At 37.0% G+C, this 26,667-nt stretch overlaps 1 protein-coding gene and 1 non-coding gene across 5 annotated transcripts; one reads left to right on the top strand and one right to left on the bottom strand.

Annotated features, from left to right (window-relative positions):
• The first annotated feature begins 739 nt into the window (after nt 1-739).
• Nucleotides 740-25,828, top strand: BBS5 (Bardet-Biedl syndrome 5). 4 transcript variants are annotated; one of them, XM_059167104.1, is made up of 12 exons: nt 740-1,011; nt 3,176-3,258; nt 7,499-7,564; nt 8,449-8,498; nt 8,629-8,756; nt 12,627-12,762; nt 15,504-15,599; nt 18,164-18,226; nt 20,161-20,295; nt 24,232-24,315; nt 25,186-25,264; nt 25,416-25,448. In XM_059167104.1, the coding sequence occupies exons 1-11, from the start codon at nt 953-955 to the stop codon at nt 25,219-25,221; spliced, it is 936 nt and encodes a 311-aa protein (XP_059023087.1). In that variant the 5' UTR covers nt 740-952; the 3' UTR covers nt 25,222-25,264; nt 25,416-25,448. The 4 variants fall into 4 exon arrangements, with proteins under 4 accessions (XP_059023087.1, XP_059023084.1, XP_059023083.1 ...); XM_059167100.1 differs by having other exon boundaries at nt 751-1,011; nt 25,241-25,264; nt 25,416-25,828; XM_059167103.1 differs by having other exon boundaries at nt 894-1,011; nt 3,126-3,258; nt 25,241-25,264; nt 25,416-25,828.
• Nucleotides 9,867-9,970, bottom strand: LOC131828357 (U6 spliceosomal RNA). The gene has a single exon (XR_009352373.1). It is a non-coding gene; the product is annotated as a U6 spliceosomal RNA (small nuclear RNA).
• Nucleotides 25,829-26,667: the final 839 nt, after the last annotated feature.

Raw genomic sequence — 26,667 nt, 5'->3', positions numbered from 1 at the left:
GTAGCACTGTCTTACATTTTTGCAAGTCTTCTTCCTCTGGCTAATGGAAGACACCTGGACTCTCACACCTGCTTCCACATACAATTACACATCGTATGGCTTCTGGAAAACGCCACTGCACATTCAATGAATAAATAAGTTACAAAGGCAAAGAATGTCTTCGTATTATTGTGCATATAGTTTGACCTTCTAGGTGGCCTGAAAGGATCTTAAGGAACTCCAGAGATCCCCAGATCACACTTTAAAAACCACTACTTTAAAGAATTGTCAGAAGTTGAGGGAAGGAAGGCATTTTAATTCATTTGAAAAGTTTTCCAGTGCCTACTCTGCGCCAGCTACTGTTCAAAGCAAACTAGATAGATCAAGTGCTGCCCTCCGGGTGCTCGGCGTATGTAGGGGTGAAAGAAAGATCAGGGACAGCCTCTGTCGACATCTGAGCTGAGACTTAAGTGACAGAGGCCAGGTCATGCAGAGATCTGGGAAAGAGAATTCCTGGCAGAGAAAGCCCCCCACCCCACCCCCCGCGCGCCTAGCTGGAATGTATGCAGAAAGATTGGGTTAGCAAGAGGTCGGACAGGTGGGCAGGACCAGATCTGGCGGGGCCAGGTAAAGAATTAAGAGTTTTTAAGTTTAAATTTCTTGACTGTAGCAAAATGGGGGAAGAGGGTGGAATAGCTTAAGAATGTCTGTTTGGAGGCCCGGAAAGTCATTCAGAGGTCAAGCACAAGCTCCTGGGCCGGGGCCGCCCAACCCCGCCTGGAGCCTCAAATCCGCTTAACAACGCGACGCGGCGGCGGGGCGGAGGCGGAGAGCGCGCACTCTACCTCAGGAAGCTTGGATCTCGGCGCCCGCCGTAGACGTCGTGACAGAGGCGGTCCGTTGCCTGGGAGCCAGTGAGACGCCACTCGGCCTCCACCGCTGTGGAGAGTGCCCGTGTTGGGCCTCGGTCACCATGTCGGTGCTGGACGCGCTTTGGGAGGACCGGGATGTCCGCTTCGACGTCTCCTCGCAGTGAGTCGCTCCTACGGCCTATAGAGGGCGCCGCGGCGCGGTTTCTGGAGGAGGCTGCGCCCCCACAGCTCACGGCCCTCGCGAGAGCGGGAGGGGGTTTGAGCCTGTGGTCCCCGGGAGATCCCAGATTGGCTTGGCCATTGAGGGAATTCATCTCAATGAAACCGTTTCAGAGATCTGGGGAAAGAGAATTCCAGGCAGAGAAAGAGGGTCCCGGGCACCTAGCGGGAAACTGAGCCCAAGTACGTCCGGGACCATCTAGGACTTGGGCGTTCAAGTACACCCAAGTGAGCTTGGGAGTGCTTCTCTTCTGTGATGGGGGACGTTTGGAAGGGACTCAGAGGAGACCAGGGTTCTGAAACTAGGTCTGGAATAGCGACACATATTGTAGACCCTTAGGCCTCGCCATTTTAAGCTCGAGTCTCTTTGTAAAACAAAGGAGGTGGGAATAAGCATTTTCCATAATGGCTAACCTCTTGAGAACTTGGTTTCCATGATAAGCTTCCATCTTGCCATTCATTTAAATCGCCAGTGGGGGGAAGAAGCTACTTTTTGGAACCTCTCAACAGAAACCCTGGGTTTTTTCTTTTTGTTTTTTAATGTCATGCTTTAAAGAAAAAAATACTTACAACCTTCCTACCCAAAGACCAGGGGCGAAATGCCCATTGAGAAATTAACTGTTGGAAGACTGTGATGCTTCTCGGGTTAATGGTATGAAGCTTCTTAGCCACTTCCTATGATTCCCTATCATGACCAAAACCTTAGAAAATGAAATAATTTCCCAGGCTTAGTTATGGCTTGGTATCTAAAACTAACAGGGTCTTAGATCCTTTAAGAAGTTGTGAGGGAAGGGAATTTATAAACAATGGTTATAGACTGCACACATTCTATGACTTTTTCTATTATTCTCGGAGGGTTCTTAAACCAAGCAAAGGTCCATTTCATGAACACTTCCATTTTCTTGAACATTTATCAAATGCTTATTATGTTCTAGGTACTATGCTGCATTTATCAAATGCTTATTATGTTCTAGGTACTATGCTGATAGCTAGAGATACAAAAATAATAGAAAATGATTACCTGCCACCCATTTTAGTGCAGGAGATACACATAGACAACTTTTTTTTTAAATGTGGTAAATATCCATCCTGAAAAAAAATGAACAAAAAGCTGGGGTATCATAGGAACAGAATGGTTCATTTTGCCTGGAGAATGCCTTGAAGAAGAAATAATATTTGTGTTCAACCCTGAAGACTAGACAGGGCCTTGTCATGGTAGACAGGAGAGTATTCCAGAAAAAAAAGAAAGTAAAACACTGGGAGCAAAGTCTTGGAAGTACAAACGGCATTGGCTGAAAGGCAAAGTCTGCAAGTGGAGGATGGAGGAACAAACAGGTAGATTAGCCAGATTAAAAAATGTTTAGCGCAGGATTTTGGACATAATTTTTGTGGCAGTGGGATGACATGGAAGATTCTTAGGCAGAAAAGTTATATTATGATCATATCTGTATTTTGAGTAGGTAATTGGGTCAGCTGTATGGAGAATGTGTTAGAATTTCCTACCACATATTCTACTAGGTTCTGTTTGTTTGGGGACACTCTGGAATGCATTCTGTCTGACAGCAAACTATTCTTGCCTCTTTATTTCCTTTTATTCCCTGTATCTAATTGTTTACCGATTCCTAATGATGCTTTAACTTGCTCCTTCCGTAACTGCCTAACCTCTTTCATCTACTCAGAAACCTCTGAGGGTTTTCCATTGTCCACAGGATAAGGCCCATACCTATCTGACTAAGCATTCAGAGGTAGTGGCATGTATTTCTCACTACCTCTTAACATGGATCTTCTTCCCTAGCTAGGCCCATCTTTCCACATTCCACATATTATTTCTTTTTTCTGGTCTTTAACCACTCTCCTCCCTCTCTCTCTCATTTCTCCAAATCCTACCTCTCCTACTTCTGACTTTTCTACATGTCCCTGATTACTTCAGGCTCCACGGGTCTCCAGACTCTTAAAGTTCTTAAGCCCCTATTTTCAAATGCATGAGCGTTTGGTACTGTATCATTTATACTGATGGTTGTTTTATATGCATATGTCTCTTCTCTCCCTAACTAGATTGTAAGTGGGTATGGTTGTAGCTATTAAAGCCTCGATATTTATTTTAGACAAATGAAAACAAGACCTGGAGAAGTCCTTATTGATTGTTTAGATTCAATTGAAGACACCAAAGGAAATAATGGGGATAGAGGTGAGTATATTTCCTAATATGTTTTATATTTCTGGTTTGATTTCCAAATGTTAAATCATATTAACTGGAGAGTAAGATATAAAAGAAATGTAATTGTGACAGTAAAAGAGTTAAATCCACATAAGAATTTTCTCAGACTCGGGCGCCTGGGTGGCTCAGTGGTTAAGCCGCTGCCTTCGGCTCAGGTCATGATCTCAGGGTCCTGGGATCGAGTCCCGCATCGGGCTCTCTGCTCAGCAGGGAGCCTGCTTCCTCCTCTCTCTCTCTCTGCCTACTTGTGGTTTCTCTCTGTCAAATAAATAAATAAATAAATCTTAAAAAAAAAAAAGAATTTTCTCAGACTTAAACAGGAGAAAGATGGGTATTAAACCTTTAGCCAGAGCCGCCTGGGTGGCTCAGTGGGTTAAGCTTCTGCCTTTGGCTCAGGTCATGATCCCATGGTCATGGGATCAAGCCCCACATGAGGCAGGGGAGCCTGCTTCCCCCTCCCTCTTTGCCTGCCTCTCTGCCTACTTGTGATCTCTCTCTCTGTGTCAAATAAGTAAATAAAATCTAAAAAAAAAAAAAACCTTCAACCAGGGAATACAGGTTCTTCCTCAGAAGTTTGGTCCCTTCAGTAAGTCTCAGTTTTGATATCAGCTTTCTCCAACATAACTGTTAAAACTTCAGGATCCCTGTTTGTAAGGGCCATGGGATAGTTCTGACTTTTGAATCTGCCTCCTCATGAAAAGAATATGAGGTCGTGGAACATAAGTAGGTCATAGCTGTGCTATCTGGAGCCATGCTTCCTTTTAAGAAATCCAAGAGTAATTCATGATCCCTTGAGACTGACACCTGGAGATAGACATGTGGAGAGCAAATTTAGTGCTGTACTGTTAAGTCTAGTGTAGGTTAAGCAGTGAAAAGTCTTATGAGACATCTGTGTATGTCACTGAGGAATAGCCAGAGTTGGACTCTAGAGTCCCCCCAAATCAAATTCCCCAAAGGCTAGAACTTTGAAAAGTCCAAGCTGCATACAACAGCTGTACATAAAACTAGCATCCAGTGACCAGTTCTTGTAAGCATCACTACTGTTGTTTTGGGTGTAAAAAAATAGGGGATGAGTGGGCAGTCTAGTATCTCTGAAAAGGTCTTTTAGAGAAAGGGAGGTTTAGGAGGATGGGTCATAAACCTATTATTGAAGAGAAGAGTAAATAGTAAAAAACCTCTTTCAGGTAAGAAGGATCAGTAAATCCTAGAGGCTACACAGTAAACTTTATTGGGAGAATGGGCTCACTGCAGCCTTTCAAGCAGCCACTTGCTCTCTGGGTCTTTCCTCTGGTCTGCTCTGGGGTGGAATGTAAGCAGCTCTTAGTTGCGGTCCTTTCTTCCCTGTGAAGGGCACCTATCATCACCACCACAATAGGCAGATCCTGTCAATGGCAAGGGTCCATCCTTAAAAGAATGCTTAGATCACATTTATGAAGTGATTCCTAGTATCAGGCCCAGGTGAGAGTGAGGTATGAAGGTTTAGCAGCAAACAAGAAGTTTTAGCTTGTGCCTTTGAGCCTTTGAGGGTGGAATAATCATCTCTAGGTACCTGGATCTTGACAAACCTAAATTAACTTAAGGAAGCCAAGAGAAAATTTGGTGGTTCTCATATAGACTGGCAGGAACTCTTATGTGACAGTCCATCTGTCATTCGAGACAGAGACTGTGGGTAATAGAACATTTTTTGGTTCATTGGGTATTCATTGAGTGCAGAATCTTATACTAGCACTTTGGAATAGAGAGGGCAAAACACCTCCCTGGCCAGAAGTGTCCATCACAGTGGGTACCTGAAATCTTCCTATTCCTAAAAATAACTGTATGTATACTCGCCTCAGAAACATTCCTCAGAAAATGAAATGTTACAGGTGGGTATAGAGCTTCTAGTAAATAAGAAGGTAGAAAAAAGAAGGGGAGTCCTGCCTTTTAGCCTTCTTCCTCTCCTTTGCAGCAGTTTGAAAATTGCTGAATTAAGGCATTCATTAAGTTCAGGAACCCATGTTAAAACTATAAATACCCCCAAAAGATTAGCACTTTTAATCCATTTCAACTTTAAGCACCCTGACACGAAATTATCAGATTAGCTTTGCACTGAAGCTGTACCGGAAAGAAACAGCCATATTTCAGTGTTCGAGATTAGGAAAAACAGAGACAATTATATTTTGGTGTTTGAAAACACAGAGAGAGACAAGTCCATGCCTAGGACACTAGGTTTGTAGCAATAGGATGGGGCCTTTCAGCAAGAAAGAGGCAACCTAAGAATGCTAGAGATTTATAGGAAATGTACCAAGATCAGAAAAATAGGTCATTAGAGTTGGTTATTGGCTTTATTTACCACTTCATAATTTTTCCTGGAATCTTCTAATAGACAAATATCAAAAAGAATAAAAAGATATCCTAGGCTTATAGCCCAGTTGTGGAGACATAATGTTAGTTACATGAAATGGTGTAAGGAAAACATAAATCATTGTATCTATGATAACAGAATAGTTTGTCCATAATCTTTCTTGCTTGTGCCACTGGCCTACATTTGTCCCTCCAGGTCCAGCACCCATCACCCTTTCCCCCTTGCCCAGGGAAAATGAGTTGTATAGACCATGTCAAGGGGCTACTTGTGCACTCTAGCTTTGGGTTGGAAAAGCCAAGCCAAAAGATCAAAGGGGATCAGGAGAGTTTGGTCTGGATATTTATTCCCCCAGTTCTTTCTTCTCAAGGTATTTAGCCATGCAGGACTTCCACATTTGCTTAACTGTTCCCTATCCTTGTCCCACTGGGCCTGGGGTGGTAACAGGTTTGCAGCACTCACTTACGGTTCCTGACACCCCACCCATACCTTTCTAATAAGTGACTTATTTATAAGTCCTTTTATAAATAAACCTCAGTTATTCTGATTTGAATGTGCCATCTGTTGTCCATTTGACCCCAACTGATAGATTCCGTGTCTACTCTTCTATATCTTGAGTGAATCTTATAGTCTTGAAATGCTGGGTTATTTACTTTTTGTCAAACATACTATGTTCTACAGTTTCTCTTGAGAACACCTTCCTTTATTTTGGTAACAGCCTTATCCATCTTACCCTAGCATTCATACAAGCTTAGTTTCTCTAATTTTGGATATTCTCAGGGTTTTCAGAGAGGAAGAAATATTACCTGGCTATAGATGACTCATCAATAGAATTTGCTGGGGGGGGGGTGGGAACGCCTGGGTGGATCAGTCATTAAGCATCTGCTTCAACTCGGGTCATGATACCAGGGTTCTGGGATCGAGCCCCATATGGAGCCCCAGCCCCGCATCAGGCTCCCTGCTCAGCAGGAAGCCTGCTTCTCCCTCTCCCCCTGCTTGTATGTCATCTCTTATGGTCTGTCTCTTTCTATCAAATAAATACATAAAATCTTTGTAAAAAAATTCTATGGTTTATAATTTGTTGAAGAAATGTTAAAGTTAAGTGAGTTTTATTCAGGATTATCACAAAGCTATGCTAGTATGTTAATTGTATCATAAATCTGTAAGACACATAGTTTACCATGCTCAGATTTACTTGACTTTTTTTTTCTAGAGCATTTATAGGTACTACTGTTTCATAAGATACACTTTGAGAAATGAAGTTTATCTAACTCTGTATGTCAGTGTAAGAACATCAGTCTGAGGTTAGGAATGAAAAACATAAGGCCTTAAGGAGACTTCAGCTTGGCCATAACTTCATATGAGCAAAAAATTTTTTGCTTATTGCAAAAAAAGAGAAAAAGTATTTATAAGTGTGGCTCATATAAATGAGAACTGTTAAGAGATTAGTATATATATGAAAGTCCTTTGAGTAGTGTGATTTCACCAAATGGCTTTGTGATTATACCATCCCATACTCGTTCTCAGTTGTGCACATATGACCTGCCAGAATTCCAGAACAGCTTCCACCAAGACAAAAATCCAGTACACAGTTCTCTCTATTAATTTGAGTCAAACCAAGCTATTGGCATTGAAGACATGTATCCCATCTATAACTATCAGATTTTGTTTCTCTGGGATTCTGAGTCGTGCATTATATGCCTTATACTGGATATATAAGAGCAGTAAACATGTTCAGTTGATAAATGTCTGAGAACATCTGTGGGGGTTACTGCTCTTCCTGAGCTAGAGGTTTCATGCCTATCTCTCTCTACTGCAAAAATGGGTCCTTACTTAAGGTAACCTACTTTTTTGTCTGTTTGCTTTTAGGTAGACTCTTAGTAACAAATTTAAGAATTATCTGGCATTCTTTGGCATTACCCAGAGTCAATCTTTGTAAGTATCTTTGTTAGAGAACACTAAAAAAAAAAAAAAAAAATACTTTGTCAGATGAACTTACACAGTGGCTTTTGATAACCAAAAAAGCTGTACCATGAAATATGAAGAAAAATTGATTAAAAAAAAATTTTTAGCAATCCTAGACTAACCACAGACTGTACCATTTTGCAAAGAAAGGTTTATCAGTCCGTTTTGTCTCTTGGAGACACACGAGATTAGTGCTTTTACACTGAATGGTTTTGTTCTTTGCATATCTTTGACAATTTCCTATGTTTCAACTAATCCAGTAGAAGGGAGATCTAAACTCTAATAAAAGTGCAACCTTCCGGGATGCGTGGGTGGCTCAATTGGTTGGACGACTGCCTTCAGCTCAGGTCATGATCCTGGAGTCCTGGGATCAAGTCCCGCATTGGGCCCCCAGCTCCATGGGGAGTCTGCTTATCCCTCTGACCTTCTCCTTGCTCATGCTCTCTCTCACTGTCTCTCTCTCAAATAAATAAATAAAATCTTAAAAAAAAAAAAGTGCAACCTTCCATTGTGTTAAATTTTTTTTACTTATTTTTAAAAATTATTTTAGATTGTCCTGCTAGACTTTTTCTCTAGAGGTATTGGTGCTAAGATGTTCAGTAAATAATAATATATAGGTTTTAGAGAAGCAAACTTCCTTTCTTTCTTTCTTAAAGAAGCTAAGAATGTTTGCAAAGAAGCAGAATTTACTTGTTCTTTTAATTATTTAACTTAAATTTGTAGTAATATATTAAAATGTTTTAAAGTTGTACTTTATATTTAATTTTTAAAAAACTTAAAGTTCTATATGCGGAGGTTTTTATTTTTCAGTTTATTATATCATGTTCTTGAAATTCTTTGCTTTTGAATTTTAGCTATCGGTTACAACTGCATATTGAGCATTACAACAAGGACTGCTAACTCTGTAAGTCTGAAAAATCTTATTGAAATATATATAGTGAAGAAGCATTAGATATTTGATATTGGACTTATTTTCACTGTAAATGAGAAATTGCTCTTGAAATCTGAACTTTTAAATAAATTTGTCCTTACAGAAATTACGAGGCCAAACTGAAGCTCTTTATATACTAACAAAATGTAACAGTACTCGTTTTGAGTTTATATTTACAAATTTGGTTCCTGGAAGTCCTAGACTTTTTACTTCTGTGATTGCAGTACACAGGTATGATAATACTTTATGGAATATTGAATAATTTTAAGGCCAATCTATGATTTAGAAGTTTGTAGAGCAAAGTATATAAGTATGGTACCATCTTCTTCCAAGCTCAGAAAATTGGAGTATCCTGAAGATATATAGAAGAACATATTGCATTATCATTTAATAAGCACTTTGAAAGTATTTCTAAAACACATAAGACTACTGAAGATTCATAAAAATTTCTACTTGAAGATTCTATTAAATTAGCTACCAAACTAGTTATAGTGAAACAGAGAGTTCATTCAATATAGATAACGAAGTTGGATAATTCAGTTAATGAATTAAAAAAGATTATTTTAGGGGAACCTGGGTGGCTCAGTTAGTTAAGCCTCCAGCTCTTGGTTTTGGCTCAGGTCATGATCTCAGGATTATAAGAATGAGCTCTAGCTAGGGCTCTGTGCTAAGTGCAGAGTCAGTGTGAGTTTCTCACTCCCTTTCCCTCCCTCCTCCACTCCCTGCTCTCTCTCTTTCTCTCTCTAAAATAAATAAGTAAATCTTAGGGGGAAAAAAAAGGTTATTTTACTAGCAGTTGAAGGCATGTCTGGGTGTTTTCCCTTAAGAGTTTTGTTTTCTTTTGTGGCGGTTTGTTCATTTGTTGCTAAATTCTTTATACTACCTTAGCTTTTTTTTTTTTTTTTTTTTTTAAATTTTATTTTTTTACTTGAGAGAGAGTGAGAGCACAGAGGACAGAGAGAGAGAGAGAAGCAGACTCCTTGTTGAATGAGGAGCCCAACACAGGGCTCTATCTCAGGACCCCGGGGGTCATGACCTGAGCCAAAGGCAGCTACTTAAGTAACTGAGTCACCCAGGTGCCCTGCTGTTTTTTTTTTTTTTTTTTTAATTCTATAAGGAAATGCAAGTTGACATTTTCTCATTTCCAAGATATGTAGAAACAACATATTTGCACATAATTTTTTGGGTGAAACTCGGCCTCAATCCACATATCATAAATTGCTTTGCAGGAATATTTTTCAAATAAAACATCACAATTTAATTATTCAGTGCTGCACATTGTGCTCATATCATTTCCCTCGAGTGAATCTACAAAGGGTGGCCATTAGTTGGGGAACTGCAGAAAATATGGAACACTTCACAAATTTGCATGTCATCGTTGTGTGGCGTCTATGCTAATCTCTGTTATCATTCCAGTTTTAGTATATGTGCTGCTAAGTGAGCACCTTAGCTCTCTGTTTTTAACCAGCCTTAAGTACAATGATCTTTTAAAAGCTTGGCTAAGATGACAGGCTATTATACATATACACAAATTTATGCTCACACAGAGAAGTATATATACTTTTTTAAATTTGCATTTCTTTATTACTAGTGATGTAGACATTTTTCTCCCTTTTTTGGCTATTTATAGTTTTCTATTATAAATTTTTTAATTATGCCCTCATCTGTCATATATGTTGAAATTTATTTCTTAGTTTCCTAGTTACTTGATTTTTCATTTTGTTGATGATTTCTAATCTATATAATCATATAAATTTTTTGAGATGTAATTCATATAGTATAAAATACTATTTTAATATTTACAGTTTGAGGGGTGCCTGGGTGGCTCAGTTGGTTAAGTATCTGCCTTTGGCTCGTGATCCCAGAGTCCTGGGATCGAGTCCGGCATCTGGCTTCCTGTTCAGTGGAGAGCCTGCTTCTCCATCTGCCCCTCTCACCACACCCCTCCCACTCATGTGCTCTCTCTCTCTCTCTCTCTGCTCTCTCTCAAATAAATCTTTTTTAAAAACAAATAAGGTTTACAGTTTGATAGTTTTAGTTTTCACAAGATTGTGTAGCTGTCATCACTACCAATTCTGGAATATTTCTGTCACCCCAAAATGAAACCCTTGTAGCCCTGTAGTCCCCATAGTCCTTCCCTATCCTGTCCTCTTCATAGCTCCTGGCAACTACTGATTTTCTTTCTTTCTGTATGGATCTGCCTATGTGGGACTTATAATATAAATGGAATCATACAATATAGTGACCTTTTATAGCTGTCGTATTTCAGTGTTTTCACTGATCATCCATGTTGTAGCATCTATCAGTACTTCATTCTTTCTATAAATAGTATTACATTGTGTAAAAATATTTTGTTTTCTTACTAGTTGTTGATACACATTTGGATTGTTTCCACTTTTTAGCTACTATGAATGTTTTTAATTTGTGTTGGACATATTTCTAAACCTTAACTCTTTATTTTACTTTACTTAGAAATATAATATGAAGAGGATTATGAAAGGACCTTATAAGCTGCTTTTCTTCAATAGAATAAAAATAAGTGTTCCCCACAAGTAACTCACAGCATAAATAGTTTCCATTTTGTCCACTGGTTAAACGATGATTATAGCACTAAAGGAAATTAAGGTCTATAGGCAAATGCTCAAATCTTCTTCTTTTACAATTTATATATTAGCTCAATTAAAGTTAAAATGACAGGTTTAACAATGAATATTATGATTTATGTAAAAGACATTTAAAGTTATTCAGGCTAAGAAAATTCTTTAGTCTTATTAAATGAGTAAATTAGCCTATAATTTTGTGGGGTAAAATTATAATCAATCAAATGTTATAATAAAACTAATCCAAAAACTTAAAACTAATGAGGGGCACCTGGGTGGCTGAGTTAAGCATCCTCAGTCTTGATTTTGGCTCAGGGTTGTGAGATTGAGCCCCATGATTGGGCTTCATACTCATCAGGAAATCTGCTTGAGATTCTTTCTATTCCCCTCCTTCTTCCTCTCCCTCTGCCCCTCTCCTGCTTGTGTGTGCTCTCTCTCAAATAAGTAAATCTTTAAAAAAAACTAATCAAAACTAATAATAAATACTGAAGAAAGTTTTTTTTTTTAAAGATTTTATTTATTTACTTGAGAGAGAGACAGTGAGAGAGCATGAATGAGGAGAAGGTCAGAGAGAGAAGCAGACTCCCCATGGAGCTGGGAGTCCGATGCGGGACTCGATCCCGGGACTCCAAGATCATGACCTGAGCCGAAGGCAGTCGTCCAACCAACTGAGCCACCCAGGCGTCCCATGAAGAAAGTTTTGAATACAGTACTTTCTTCAGTATTTATTATTTATCAATAGGAAGGCATGGAGAGAGAACAAAGAGGGATTTTATATATATATAAATGTATACACACACACACAAACACTTGCACATGCATACACACTGTTCTAGGTTCCCTTTTGTGATTGGTACAGATTTATTCCAATTTTCTGTATAGAGGTAACTATGAGCATGTTTGCGGTTGCAATGAGAAAATTAACTGGACGCCCAATTGTTCCTTTGACTAAAACAGAAATGGAGAGAAGGATTTTGATAGGGAAAAATAATTTCCAAGTCTATTATATGCAAGCATTGTTTTTCAGCTTAAAGAGAAAATGTTTCCTCTCATATGTGCTATATATGATACATGTTGCCTTAAAAACTAGACCTCTAGGGGCACCTGGGTGGCTAAGTTGTTAAGCATCTGCCTTCAGCTCAGGCCATGATCCCAGGGTTCTGGGATCGAGTCCCACATAGGGCTCTCTGCTTGGCAGGAGGCCTGCTTCTCCCTTTCCTACTCCTTCTCTCACTGTGTCTCTCTCTGTCAAATAAATAAAATCTTTAAAAAAAATTAGACTTCTAAAAACAGGTACTGAGATAAAATATGTAAATACTACAGTAAAATGATAGTCTATAAAAGACTGTGACACCAAAATTTATTGAAAAGTAAATTTTTAAATTTGTTATAATTGAATGATATACATAAGTATTAACAGTTGTATATTTTGGTAGATAAGTAAACATAACCTAGGAAAACCACATTTTCAGTTTGGGTTGGTCTCTGTTCTTTTTTATAGAGCATATGAAACTTCTAAAATGTATCGTGATTTTAAATTGAGAAGTGCACTAATTCAAAATAAGCAACTACGATTATTACCACAAGAACATGTATATGATAAAGTCAATGGAGTATGGAATTTATCCAGTGATCAGGTATTGTGCAAAAAGCTAATGAACCTTTTGGGTCAGTGCTTTGGTAATCATTTTCCTATTTGTCATTGAGTTTGAATATTCACTTAATTCTATTAAAATATAGCATTATATCTCCTGATAAATTAGTATTGAAGCTCTTCATATAAAATAATTTTCTGATTTTCATATCTTTATGTTCTTTTTAGCAACATTTGTTGTACGTAGAACTTATAGCTAGAGTGGTCTTTAGAGATTATCTGGTTCAGTCTCCATTCACTTATTGATTAAAAACTCAGGCCAAAGAAAAGTGACTTCACACATCTAGTTCATCTGAGAACTATGTTCTTCTCCTCATGCCACACTACTCTCATCATCTTGATAACTTACACTGATGGAGGATAGTCATGAGGTGGACAGTCATGGAAGACTTTTAATCTGGTCTTTTGGGGATGCCTGGCTGGCTGGTTGGAAGAGCATGCAACTCAGGGTTGTTAGTTCAAACCCCATGTTTGGGTGTAGAGATTACTTAAAAATAAAATCTTTAGGGGTATCTGGGTGGGTCAGTGTGTTAAGCCTCTGCCTTCGGCTCAGGTCATGATCTCGGGGTCCTGGGATCGAGCCCCTCATCGGGCTCTCTGCTCATCAGGGAGCCTGCTTCCCTCTCTCTCTGCCTGCCTCTCTGCCTTTAAATTTTTAAAATTTTTAAAAATAATAATAAATAATAAAATCTTCAAAAAAAATAAAATGATCCTTATGGAATTAAACGTATAACTCATTTGGTGATTCCTATATCCATTATCATGACTTCTCATTTGCTCTTGAAGTTATGACCATTTAAAACATCTAAGTTGGAGTAAGTAATACATCAATTTCTAAAGAAAAATTTTCTCTTACATAAGAATAGTTTCTTTGGTTAGACCGATAACCACTGGGTAAATTTAGCATTTGAATGAAGAACTTCTTGCTAAACGTTTTATCATAAACTTAAGTTGTAAATAAATTTTGCTCATTTGAAAAGTTCTAGTTTTAAACTCTGATGATGGTTTTGTAGTAAATAGCCAGCTCTACATCTGAATAAGTCCTCATCAGGAATCAGCAAGCTTTTTACTCTGACGGGCCAGATGGTGAATATTTTAGGCTTTGCAGGTCATACCATTTCTGTCATTACTTCTCAGACTTGCCATTGTAGTGTGAAGCCAGACATAGACAACAAATGAGCATGGCTGTGTTTCAAAAAAACTTTGTTATGGATCCTGAAATTTGAATTTCATACAGTATTCACATATCATGAGTTATTATTCTTTTGACTTTTTTCTAGCTATTTAAAAATCTAAAATTTGATTTGTGGGGCCAAGAAAATTGGCTTCTTGGCTCTTGGGCCATACAAAATGAGGCGAGAGGCCAGATTTGTCCCACAAACCATAGTTTACAGATCCCTACTTTAGGTCATAGCTTAGAAGTCGCTTTCTATAAGGCTTCCTTCTGAGTGTTGCTTATGCAGTCTGTACTTAATTACTACTTTAAATTGTTCCTGATCTAAAATACAGAGCTTGTCTGTTCCCCAGCATTAGACTGTAGGCTTTATAAGGGTAGGAGTGGAATCACTCTGTTCATATTTAAATCTTTGCCATCTAGCACCGCACCTGGCATTTTAAATTGATTAATTAAGATGCTCAGGATTGTCAGAAATATTTTACTGAAAATAGGAATGTTATTGTTAACCTAACTTCTGTTTATTAAATATAAAATATGCCTTCCTATTCTTTTATTTAAAAAATCCTTAGGAGTTTTGTAAGTTGCTCTCTTCTAAAATAAGAGGAAAGAATGACATAAATAATTACTCTTTATAAAGTTAGACTTAGTACTGTTTAATGGGATGTTGGCCAGGGATAAGGGGGATAAAATTCTTTGTATAACAATTTTTTGCAAGATGAGAGTAGAGGAGGGAAATCTATATACTTACATATGTTTATTAACTTAATTATAATTAAGAAATAGTTGGTCTTTTCTGTTGTTTCAAACCTGGTCATCCCAGGTGTTAGGTTTGTAAGTTAATATTTTATGCCCAACCTCAACATATAAATTCCTCTGGGAGTATGTGGTGGGGAGGAGGTAGAAATGGAGGTAGATAATGATATGGATAAATAGTAGAGGTGGCTAATTTTGGTGTCATGTACTAGGTATTAAAGTTTTTTTTGACCATTTAGTTACCATACTGGAGTAATTATGAGTAAATATTGAGGGGCCATATAATTGGAAAACAGTTTTGATTCATGGTTAGTGTTGAAGAGCCATAAAGCATCTCTCGTGGACCAATGGAAGTTTTCACATATGTTTTGTCTTTCTCTTACCACAACTTCCTTGTCTTAACTTAATCCCACGTTTTGAACAATAGCTGTAATAAGATCTAACACTTGCAGCATGCTTACTATGTGTCAGGCATTGTGATAAGGGCTTTATTTATAGGGGTTATTTAATCAAATTTCCACTTTACATTTGACACAATGCACCAAGAACAAATTTTTGCCCATGGTCAGGCAACTGGTAAGTACTGATAGCATAATGATTATAGTCTAACTTCAGAATCCAGGCCCTCAGTCAGCTAATTGTTCTTCGATCCAGTGAATAATGAAGTCATTGATTCTCCATGATATTCAATTCTGGTATTCTCTGCTACTGCGATAATCAGAATTATCCCAGTGTTTAGAAAATAAAGAGTAAGTATTCAAACAAATGGTCACTCATGTATCTGTCTTTTACAGGGAAATTTAGGAACCTTTTTTATTACCAACGTGAGAATCGTGTGGCATGCAAATATGAATGAGAGTTTTAACGTCAGCATACCATATCTGCAAATTGTAAGTGCATGCATTTTGGTGTTCTTATTTTAATGCAGAATAAATAATTTCTGTTCATTTGTTAATGGAACTTTCAAGAATAGATGAATTGTCTCCCTCTTTTTCAGTGGCAGCAGTATAGCTGACAACAGACTTTTAAAATGTTGATAATTTACAGTTTCAACATAGAAAAGACCCAACAGTACTTACATTCAAGGGATGCCCCACCATTATAAACTTGCTATTAAGAGAAAAATATACTGGACTTAAAATTTTAAATAGCATACAGGGGCACTTGGGTGGCTAAGTCAGTTAAGCGTCTGCCTTCAGCACAGGTCATTGTCCCGGGGTCTTGGGATCGAGCCTCACATTGGGCTCTCTGCTTAATGCAGATCCTGTTTCTCCCTCTCCCTCTGCTGCCTCTTGCTTGTTTTCTCTCTCACTGTCCAGTAAATAAATAAAATCTTTAAAAAAAAAAAATAGTCGCTATGCAGATTAAAATGTATCTCTCTTCTTCCTTTTCCTTTTCTTTTTTTCTTTCTTTTCTTCTTTATTTCTTTCTCTCTTTCTTTTTTTTTAAGATGTGTCCTTCTTAGATTCCAGTCAGAGGACATTAGCTACTACAGTTTTCCATAATCTTTTCATGAGGCATGTATACAGCAGTTCTTTGCTTGGCTTCAGCGCACTGATGCACACACATTGTTTTGGCTCTCTTGACACTTTGCTTTTAAAGCCAGAGGAATTCTTTTATTCTGTGAATGAATTGTTTTCACTATATTCAGAGACAGCATGTAATATAAGCTGGATTCCTTTTTGGTGAAAGGAATTAAGATGGTTTTTAGTAATAATTTTTTTTTAAAGATTTTATTTATTTATTTGACAGAGAGAGATCACAAGTAGTCAGAGAGAGAGAGGAGGAAGTAGGCTTCCTGCCAAGCAGAGAGCCCAATAATGCGGGTCTCGATCCCAGGACCCTGAGATCATGACCTAAGCCAAAGGCAGAGGCTTAACCCACTGAGCCACCCAGGTGCCCAGTAATAATGATTTTTAGCTTAAGTTCAACTAAAGCTGTTAAAATCCAGAACAGGAACTAACTACATCTGAGACCAATTTGTTTTGAGAATAAAGGTGGTTCTTTTTATCTCTTCTGCTGCTGCTACTATGTGATTCAGTGAAACAAATAGTAAACTCCAGTAAACTGAAGTATTTCGTTTTACATAAGGAAATTACTTATAGGACTCTAGTGCAAATTAGATGGAACAAAAAATAGTTAATGAAAATCCTGTGTGATTTTCCTATGATAATTACACTTATTGCGGGATATGAGTAGTCTTAATACTGAGCAGTTTCATTAACAAATATTTATTGAATAGACACAATGTATGCGATATCTGGAAGATGTCATTTTTAAAAAGATTTCCTGGTTTACAAGAAGGATGATTCTTTGCTAACTATTCCCAAGCCAATTGTTTGCTGAATTGTTTGATTTTTGAGTTTCTTTAGAGTATCAGGTCATTCATTTGCCAAGTATTTAGCACCTATGCTGTGCTAGGTGCCAGCAATACAGTTGTGAGAATTATGAACCAGTACACAGTGCCTGCCATCAAGGTTTCAGTCTGATAGAGATTAAACAGAAAATCATAGAATCTGGTAGGAAAAAAATAATTTCTGGCCATCCAAAGAAATACAAGAATTTATAATTGTGGCTGGGAAGATATAATAGAATCTACGTAGGTATTTGATAAACTGGGGTTTGTATTGTCCATTGCTGTTTTATATGGTTTACATATGTTACAGCTTGTCTGACCTAATCTCTATTATACTACAAAATTACTGAGTAGTAAACAACCTTGTGCTTTTTATTCTTCAGATAGATGCTTTTTGTTATTTAAGAATACAGTTCCCAAGTATGGTCTCTGGAATGAATTCAGCTTTGTCCAAACAACTTGCAATCTGATATCATCACAGTCTGTCACTAGGACAGTCATATTCATGTGACTTTTAAAAACTAACCCAGCCTTGGGAACCACTCAAAACACCGGCTCTCTAGTACTAAAAGATTGCTGGCCCTTGGTTTAAAATACTCAGAAAATTTGTATACTCCCTGATTATGGGGGATATTTGAGTCAGATAATTTGTACATACTTCAGATACGTCTCCTTCGTATTTCCTTACAAGTCTGATGGCTATTTCTAGTAAAGACATTTTCATTTACGGGGCGCCTGGGTGGCTCAGTGGGTTAAGCCGCTGCCTTCGGCTCAGGTCATGATCTCAGGGTCCTGGGATCGAGTCCCGCATCGGGCTCTCTGCTCGGCAGGGAGCCTGCTTCCTTCCCTTCCTCTCTCTCTGCCTACTTGTGATCTCTCGCTGTCAAATAAATAAATAAAAAATCTAAAAAAAAAAAAAAAGACATTTTCATTTACTTGATCTCTATGGGAATATAATGAAGGAAAGAGGGAGAATTCTGTTCTTTAGATTAAGAAAAGCAGTTACTGTGTAGAAGTTGAAAAATTTGTTTGTGCTAAAGAATCACTACTATCAGGTAATAAAAATATGCATTTTCTTCTTTTCCATTTTACATCTAGCGTTCCATAAAGATTAGAGATTCAAAATTTGGTTTAGCTCTTGTCATAGAAAGTTCTCAGCAGGTAAGGTATTATATATCCATATTAATCTTTAATAGATTTTTTAAACTATGTGACAGTCTATATTTTTTGTTTTATTTATAAAGTAACCTGTGTACATTCAAGAAGAATATTAGCTATAACATGTTGAATAGAGTTTAAAGTTGTATAGTAATTGTACTCATAGGAAAAATTGTTTCATGTTTCCTTGTTGGACAGACATAACAATTATTATCATTATGATTATTATTTTTAGTGACAGAGTTAAGTCACTGTATTTTTTATGCATTCCTTCAATCTTTACACAACCCTATGATACAGTTACTATTTTTCCCCATTTTACATTCAAGGAAACTGAGGCTTGGAGAAATTAGGAACCTTGCCCACAGTCTCTCAACTGGTAACTAGTCAGTCAGGTCTGACTGACTCACAAGAATATCAATGAGAAACACAGTTATATACAAATATACACACACATGCAGGTTATACTGTATCTAATTATAATTCCTGTGCCCCATTAGGCCAGATCTTTGCAGAAATACATTTAAATAAAACATATACTTATTTGTAAAATCAGTGCTCTTGTAAATTCTAACTGTAAATATGAATGTCTACTCACTCCTTTCCCCTGGCCTGCAGATTTGTAGCTTCCATTTACTGAGTGCTTACTATGTTCCAGGAACTGTACAAATATCATGTGTACATTATTTTATTTAATATAACAAGTTGATAACTGTTTTATGGTTAGAAAATTGAGGCTTGGATGGGTGGCCAGGTGATGGATATAAAGGAGAACATGTGGTGTGATGAGCACTGGGTATTATACACAACTAATGGATCATTGAACACTACATCAAAAACTAATGATGTATATGATCCCTCTGATATGGGGAATTTCAGAGGCAGGGCAGGGAGTTGTTGGGCGTAGGGAGGGAAAAAGTGAAACAAGATGGAATTGGGAGGGAGACAAACCATAAGAGACTCTTAATCTCAGGAAACAAACTGAGGGTTGTTGAGGGGTGGGGAGGCTGGGTTATGAACATTGGAGAGGGTATGTGCTATAGTGAATGCTGTGAATTGTGTTAAGACTGATGATTCACAGACCTGTACCCTTGAAGCAAATAATGCATTATATGTTAATTTAAAAAAAAAAAAAGGAAGGAAGGAAACACACAGAAGACCATTAAAAAAAGAACTAATGATGTACTATGTGTCAGCTAACTGAACATAAATAAATAAATTTATTTTTTAAAAAAATTGAGGCTTAAAAGACTAAGAAAAGTATGTTTCCCAGCATCATATAGCTGGCAAATTTGTTGTAAAACCTGAATTTAAACTCAACAGTATATGCTGTCAACCTAAATCATATGCTTTCACCATTTACAGTATGCTACTTAATTTTTTTTTTGCTACTTAATTTTTTAACAGTTTTCAACAACAATCTGTCGTGTTAAGGTTTCTTTCCTAATTCTTCAAGGAATTAGCCTCAGTTGGACCATTCCCTTTCTTCTGATATATGGTCTTTTCCCTTTCAAGGTCTAGCTCAATAAAAACTTAGTTCCATTGGCCTTCACAATCAATAGTGTATTTTCTTAAATCTTAAAATCTCATCTTTGATATTTGTATATATAAATGATGTGATATCTGGATATGTTTCAAAATAATCCTAAGTGGGTAAGGGGAGGAGATTTGGGGAAAGGGGAGGTTAAAGATGGAAGAGAGTTGGCCATATATTGCTACTTATTGAAGCTGGTTGATGGCTACATGGACACTTACTGTACCTTTTTTTTTTCCTATTTTTATATATTCTTTAAGTTTTTCATTACAAAAATTTTTTAAAAATCAATTTATGTATGGAGCTCTGAAATAACATTAGACAATGGGGTATAGTTTATCATATAGTATAAATACCCATTCCTCAGGCTTGTTTTTTGTTTTTTCATTATTTTTTCTTACAGAGTGGAGGATATGTTCTTGGCTTTAAAATAGATCCTGTGGAAAAACTACAAGAATCAGTTAAGGAAATCAATTCACTTCACAAAGTCTATTCTGCCAGTCCTATATTTGGAGTGGATTATGAGATGGAAGAAAAGGTAATTTGTTCACTATGCTATGTAAAATACAGTTTGCTGAATTGCTTTCACACAATCTATAAAATAAGGATATAAACACATTGTGAACAATTTAAGTTTGAACTATGTTTAAAATGATGGATATACAGACTCTGCTCAGAGAACATGACCCCTTGGCCAATACTAATTTGTGCCATCTACCTATCTTCTCACTGGCTGCTTCGTCATTCATTCCTGCCCTTTTAGGTGAGCAGCTTATCCAGAGAAGTGTCTATGTGCAAGGCTCCTGTGATGTGGACAGACTTCAGTCTCTCACTGTTTTATTTTTATTCCACTTCTGCCTCCCATTAGCATTTGGGCAAACCTTACAGGCCTCACAGACACCAAACCTACCCTGTTCTCCAAGTCCCTCAGCTCTCCTTTGACTTTACTCTTCAGCCTCTCCAGCTGGAACACTTGTCATCTGGTGTGTCACTGGTGTCCTCACCAGCCACTACACTCTATCTGCTCTATCAGCGGTACTCTGGCCAGAGGTTCTATCTCGGGTAGCCTCACCGACCACTCTTATCTCAGGTTCCCTTGCTGTCTGCTCTTTTGCCGGCACCCTCACTGTACGCTATGATGGTGCCCTTGCCACCCACTCTTTCAACAGCGTCCCTCCTGGTGCTCAGCGTGTTGAGCCCTATCACACAGCACATATATTATCTATATCTCTTCTGCTCTTGGACTGCAGCATGTGACTCGAGAAGATCAGGAAGTAGCTAAGTTCAAATTCACACCCTCTGACTTCAAACAGACCCTTGTTGCCTGGTAGCACTCCTTGCTAGTTTTTTTCTCTTCCTGCAATATTCTCTGTATATCCCCCTTCCCTTCAAGCTGAAACATCTCTTTGGGTTGCTGACACTGTATTAGACATACACTCATGTTTTTCACATCTTTAATCATCCTTTTCTGTTTTCCTCCCAACTTGCATTTCTTTCAACACTCTCCCTTTCATTCTGCCTTCTCTGTATATTCTTCAGGAATATCAGCTCTCTTCCAGTTTCCTCAACCTATACTTTTTTTTTTTTTAATATTTTATTTATTTATTTGACAGAGAGAGACATAGTGAGAGAGGAAACACAAGCAGGGGGAGAGGGAGAGGGAGAAGGAGAAGCAGGCTTCCCACAGAGCAGGGAGCCCGATGTGGGGCTTGATCCCAGGACTCCGGGATCATGACCCAAGCTGAAGGCAGACGCTTAATGACTGAGCCACCCAGGAGCCCCTCAACTTAAACTTCTGTAGATGACTCCCACTTTATTTTGATTTTGACACATTCTCTCGGAAGACCATGGTTCTAAATATTCTTGAATATCTTCACTATAAATGAGCATTTCAAACAACATAAACTGAATTTCTCATTTAAAAATTTGTCCTAGTAATTTAATTAAGTAAATAATTTTCCAAATCTGTAAGATACACTGGGACTTGAGTATCTCAAACGTGGCATACTTAAAATGCTATCATTTTTCTCAAAAGCACCATCCTACTGATAGATTTATTTATTTTCTACTTATTTATTTTTAGCATCGGCAAAGTCAGCTGTGCTCAGAACCTCAGAGATTTCATTTTTTATTTTCCTGATTGTCTTATTTCATACATTCAATCATGAATGTCTCCTCCCTTTTCCTATCCCTTTCTTTTCACTCAAACCACATTACCATTATTACTCTTGCTTGCATAATAATATTGTAGAACATACCTGGTTCTTGGAACATGGCAAACCTGACTTTAGTCCCAATTTCACCATTTATTTGTGATTCTAGGTAGATTTGAGCTTCAATTTTCTCATTATAAAATGAAGATAATCTGGGTGTCCAGGTGGTTCAGTCAGTTAAGCGTCTGCCTTCAGCTCAGATCATGATCCCAGGGCCCTGGGATCATGACATGTGTCAGGCTCCCTGCTCAGCAAGGAGTCTCTTTCTCCCTCTCCCTCTGCCCTTCCCCCTGTTCATGCTCTCTCACTCCCTCTCTCTCTCACTCAAATGAAGAAATAAAATCTTTAAAAACATTTTTTTAAATGAAGATCATCTGCCTCACAAACTTATTAATCATATCCATGAAATTCCTGGCATGTGAGATACTTAGTATGTTAGTTCTCCTACCCATTCTCTCTCTATCTTTCATTTCTTTCCTTTTTTGGCCCCTAGTTTGTAATAATAGTGGCCATAATAACCCACTCTGTCATCTCATGTAAGTCCCTATGCCAAGCCACCTCTTCAGGGAGGTCTTCCCTGAGCACCATCTAAAACAGTAGCCTCATCATTTTATTGTTCCTTATCCCTGTTTGCTTGTTTGCTTTGTTTTTGATAACACTCATAAGTCTTCTCCACTATAAATAACCTCCATAAAGTCAGGGATTTTCATCTACTATCTTTAAACCTGTATTTCCAGCAATTAGAACTAGCACATAATAGGTGCTTTAGTGAATATTCATAGATGTTGAATGACTGCACTGAACACCTGTTGTTCCCATTCACTGCTCTAAGAGCTTCATATGCATCATCTATCTCATTTAGTCCTCCCAACAGTACTATGAAGTATAACATTATTATTATCCTTATCTCACAGTTATGGAGACGGAGGCTTAGCTAGGTTAAGTTACTTGTACATAAAACTTGTCACACAACTCTGAATGCAGTTGAAACACTTGAGGCTCTCCTCAGATTAGCAGATCAGGTCACTTTTGTTGAGCACTATACTTCTACCCTATACACCCTCCCACCAGTTACCTATAGATAAAGTCTGAATTCTTTGGGCTGGTATTAAAGAATTTCAGTGGACACCAGCCTACATTTTCTACCTTATCTGCACAGTCACAGTGTCTGGTTGTGCAGGCTGTGCACTGCTCAGCTATGAGAACATAGTAAACACAGACTTCAGTGTGAATGATGCTCCTTGGGTTTGTTCAGTACAGTAGCCCTGCATAGCTTCTTCTGTCTCATGGGACTCCTCTTCTGACCATACTGGATTATTCATCATTCTTCAGCCACATTCTGTGGTTTCTCTCCTTTGCTGATGCTGGTCTCCTCTGGCAGAAATACCTTTTCCCCTAATCCTACCTATGGAAGTCATCTTCATTCTAAAAGGCCTAGATTACATGTCATTCTTTTCTTCATGAAAGTTTCTGGGATTTACAATCCAGAAGTTGTGCTGTCTCTAAACCTTTCTTTTATAATGGATAGTACATTCGTTACAACTGCTATTCATAGGTTTAACCATATGATACTAATATTTGATCATTTTTTACTAACAAAAATAGTAACTTCATATGTTCCAACCTAATATTTAGTTATCTGTAATTGTGTTTTATTCTTTCTCCACCTCCACTAGATTACAAACATTTTGTGAGTAGGGACAGGGAGTTTTTACTTGGTAGTGTTAGCATAGTGCCTAACACACCAAAAATACTAAAACATTTGAATAAAGAATTAATATTGGTACCACATTTTATTCTGCTTTACCATTGGCATATTCCGTGCAACTCTTAGTTCTTTTACTTTTCACGAGTTCTATTTAATGACTGTTTTGAAGAAAATTGAAAATTTGCTATATCCAAACTTAGTTTTTTTAAACTGTATGAAAGAAAATCAGATTAAGTCCATTGAGAGTTTTTCTTTAAGGCTATCTCTAAGTATCATATTAAGTTTTTATAAATTTGTCATATTAATACTTTTGATGATACTGACTTCAGATTTAAAAGCTTAGGTTTAACTGATTTATTACTCAGGTTAGTTTTAGTAGAATATAAATTATACAATGATTTTTCTAAGACTTGAATAGTTTTCAATTGTTTTACTCATTTACAAGTATTTACAATTCTCACAGCACATTTTATTAAAACTATTTGTTTAATTAATATTGTCTCCTCGATGCATTTTTTTTCCTTGATGCATTTTAATATCTACTGATTTTTAGCCACAGCCCCTTGAAGCTCTAACAGTTGAACAGATTCAAGATGATGTAGAAATAGACTCTGATGATCACACGGACGCTTTTGTGGTGAGCATGACAAAGAAGAGCTACTAAATTTCTTACGATTTTTTAAAAATCTCAGTCATGTTTAAGTAATGGCTTAAGTGTATAAAACACCATTGAACTTGAGAGTTATCTTAAACATGAGTTAGAAAGTAATTTTTTTTTAAGTTAAGGATTTTTTTCTTTGTTTGAAATTACTTTTAAATTACCAAACTGGGAAATAGTTTGAGAACACTGTTTTTCAGAGGATTTCAGATCTGTGAAAAATTTTTCATACCTTAGAATAAGAGAACAGGTTAAATAATTAATTAAATTAATGTAAAATATATTTTTCATTATTAATCTTTACAAGATTGACTTCCTTTCAACTTATTGGTATATTATATTAAAAACTATATTTGAACTATGAGCTTTCCTATTTCCAAATTTGTATGATTTCATAGCCAAAATAATACTAATTCTTTATATATAATGTAATGTATGGATCTGACCAGCATACCGCTCTGGGAATAAATATTTTTAAACAAGTGTGAAATTAGTGTAAAATATCTAATTATAAACTACAGCATTTGCTGACACATTGAAGCACTGATTGCTTTGTTTTGTTTTGCCAGCACCTTCTCCTAAACCAAAAGTAGGGATGAAATTTTATAGCTTCTAAGTCATTCTTTTAATCTCCTTTCAAGTTAACAATGCTAATTGTATACTAAATTACAAAATACATTTTTTGGAGCTCAAAACATAACTCTTGTAGTTGTTACTAATGATTAATAGAAGTGAAATCTGCTACTACCATAGTAAAGATAGGTGAGAAGACCATTAGACATACAGTAACAGAATGTAAAATACAGTTAGTTACACAATTGTTCTGTAAATTAATTACCTGTTCCTTAGTTCACTGACCTGTTACATGTCAAGTATGTGAAATAGAATTTTCTTTGTCTTCTAGGCTTATTTTGCTGATGGCAATAAGGTAAGGACATTTTATCTATAGTATTTGAAAAAAACTTGCTATATTCTAACATTTAGTATTCACAAAACTTATGTGAAACCTATTTTTTGTTTTTTTCCTCTTCCTTGCCCACCTTCTCTATTCCCATCTTATCCTCTTATCTCCCAAAAAGCAACAAGATCGTGAACCTGTATTTTCAGAAGAACTGGGGCTTGCAATAGAGAAATTGAAGGATGGATTCACCCTACAGGGACTTTGGGAAGTAATGAGTTGATCTTGAGTTGAGCTGGATTTCTATTTAAAGATATCTCAAGATTAAAGATACTAGTTGCCTGCTATAAGGCATGGAATAGTTTTTACTTTTACAGAGAAAGCTTTTAAAAAAGAGTTTTTTAATGATTAAGGAAAAACTCATTTATCTAAGATTTTATTGCCACTTTTCTAAAAATTGTATTTAAAATTGTAATCAAAATGTATCTGGTTTGTAAATATGTTTATTTTGTACCTAATGCTTGTAAATTATTAGTCTAGAGATATTAAATGACTGTATTTTGTTGGGTTTAATAAAGAATTTATGCAGCACCATTTAATGTTTTGAAAGCATTATTTAAAAGAATAAGTCTATTCTTATGGAGGGGCACCTGGGTGGCTCAGTGGGTTAAAGCCTCTGCTTTCGGCTCAGGTCATGATCTCAGGGTCCCGGGATCCACCCCACATCGGGCTCTCTGCTCCACAGGGAGCCTGCTTCCTCCTCCCTCTCTCTCTGCCTGCCTCTCTGCCTACTTGTGATCTCTGTCAAGTAAATAAATAAAATCTTTAAAAAAAAAAAAAAAAGACTATTCTTACGGAGTAATCAAAGTACTGCCTTTTTTATTATAAAAGTCTGGTTTAAATAAATTATCAAATAGCTCCAAATGTAAGCCAACTGTAATATAAATCATAACCCTTAAACTTGTCATGTGTAAGTGACCATTTCTGTAAAACCTAAAAATTATAGTTAACTGTAGAGGATATCAATCCCTACGTAATGTTTTGGGCACTATCTTATAAGTAATTTCAATATAGTATTGGCAAGAATACATTTATTTTTTAAGGAAATAGTTTTAAATAGTTTGTAAACAAATTGTTCTTTTATTGACTTTCTCCTTGTTTGTACTCAGTGAAAAACCTCTTTGAAATTTTCAAATAGGATATTCTCCGATTTTTTGGTTAGCTACAATTTGGCAACTTCTCTGGCATCCCTGCTTTTTGCTACTGCTTTGATATTAAGAAAAAAAAAATTGTAAGGAGCCTTTGTCAAATCATTGAAATTAACCAAAGGAGCCCTCTTTCTCTAGAGGGAAAGGAGTGAGTGTGTAAAAACTTACAAAATAAGATGCAACTGTATGTACAACCATAAACACTTAGTAACCAAATGCTAACTA

The sequence above is a fragment of the Mustela lutreola genome, chromosome 3, assembly GCF_030435805.1.
Source record: "Mustela lutreola isolate mMusLut2 chromosome 3, mMusLut2.pri, whole genome shotgun sequence".
NCBI lineage: Eukaryota > Metazoa > Chordata > Mammalia > Carnivora > Mustelidae > Mustela > Mustela lutreola.
This window is presented reverse-complemented; position numbering and strand designations above follow the sequence as displayed.

Coding starts and splice junctions, on each gene's coding strand:
- BBS5 (XM_059167100.1), top strand. CDS start 953: ATGTCGGTGCTGGACGCGCTTTGGGAGGACCGGGATGTCCGCTTCGAC. Junction 1,012..3,175: donor CGCTTCGACGTCTCCTCGCA/GTGAGTCGCTCC, acceptor TATTTATTTTAG/ACAAATGAAAACAAGACCTG. Junction 3,259..7,498: donor AGGAAATAATGGGGATAGAG/GTGAGTATATTT, acceptor GTTTGCTTTTAG/GTAGACTCTTAGTAACAAAT.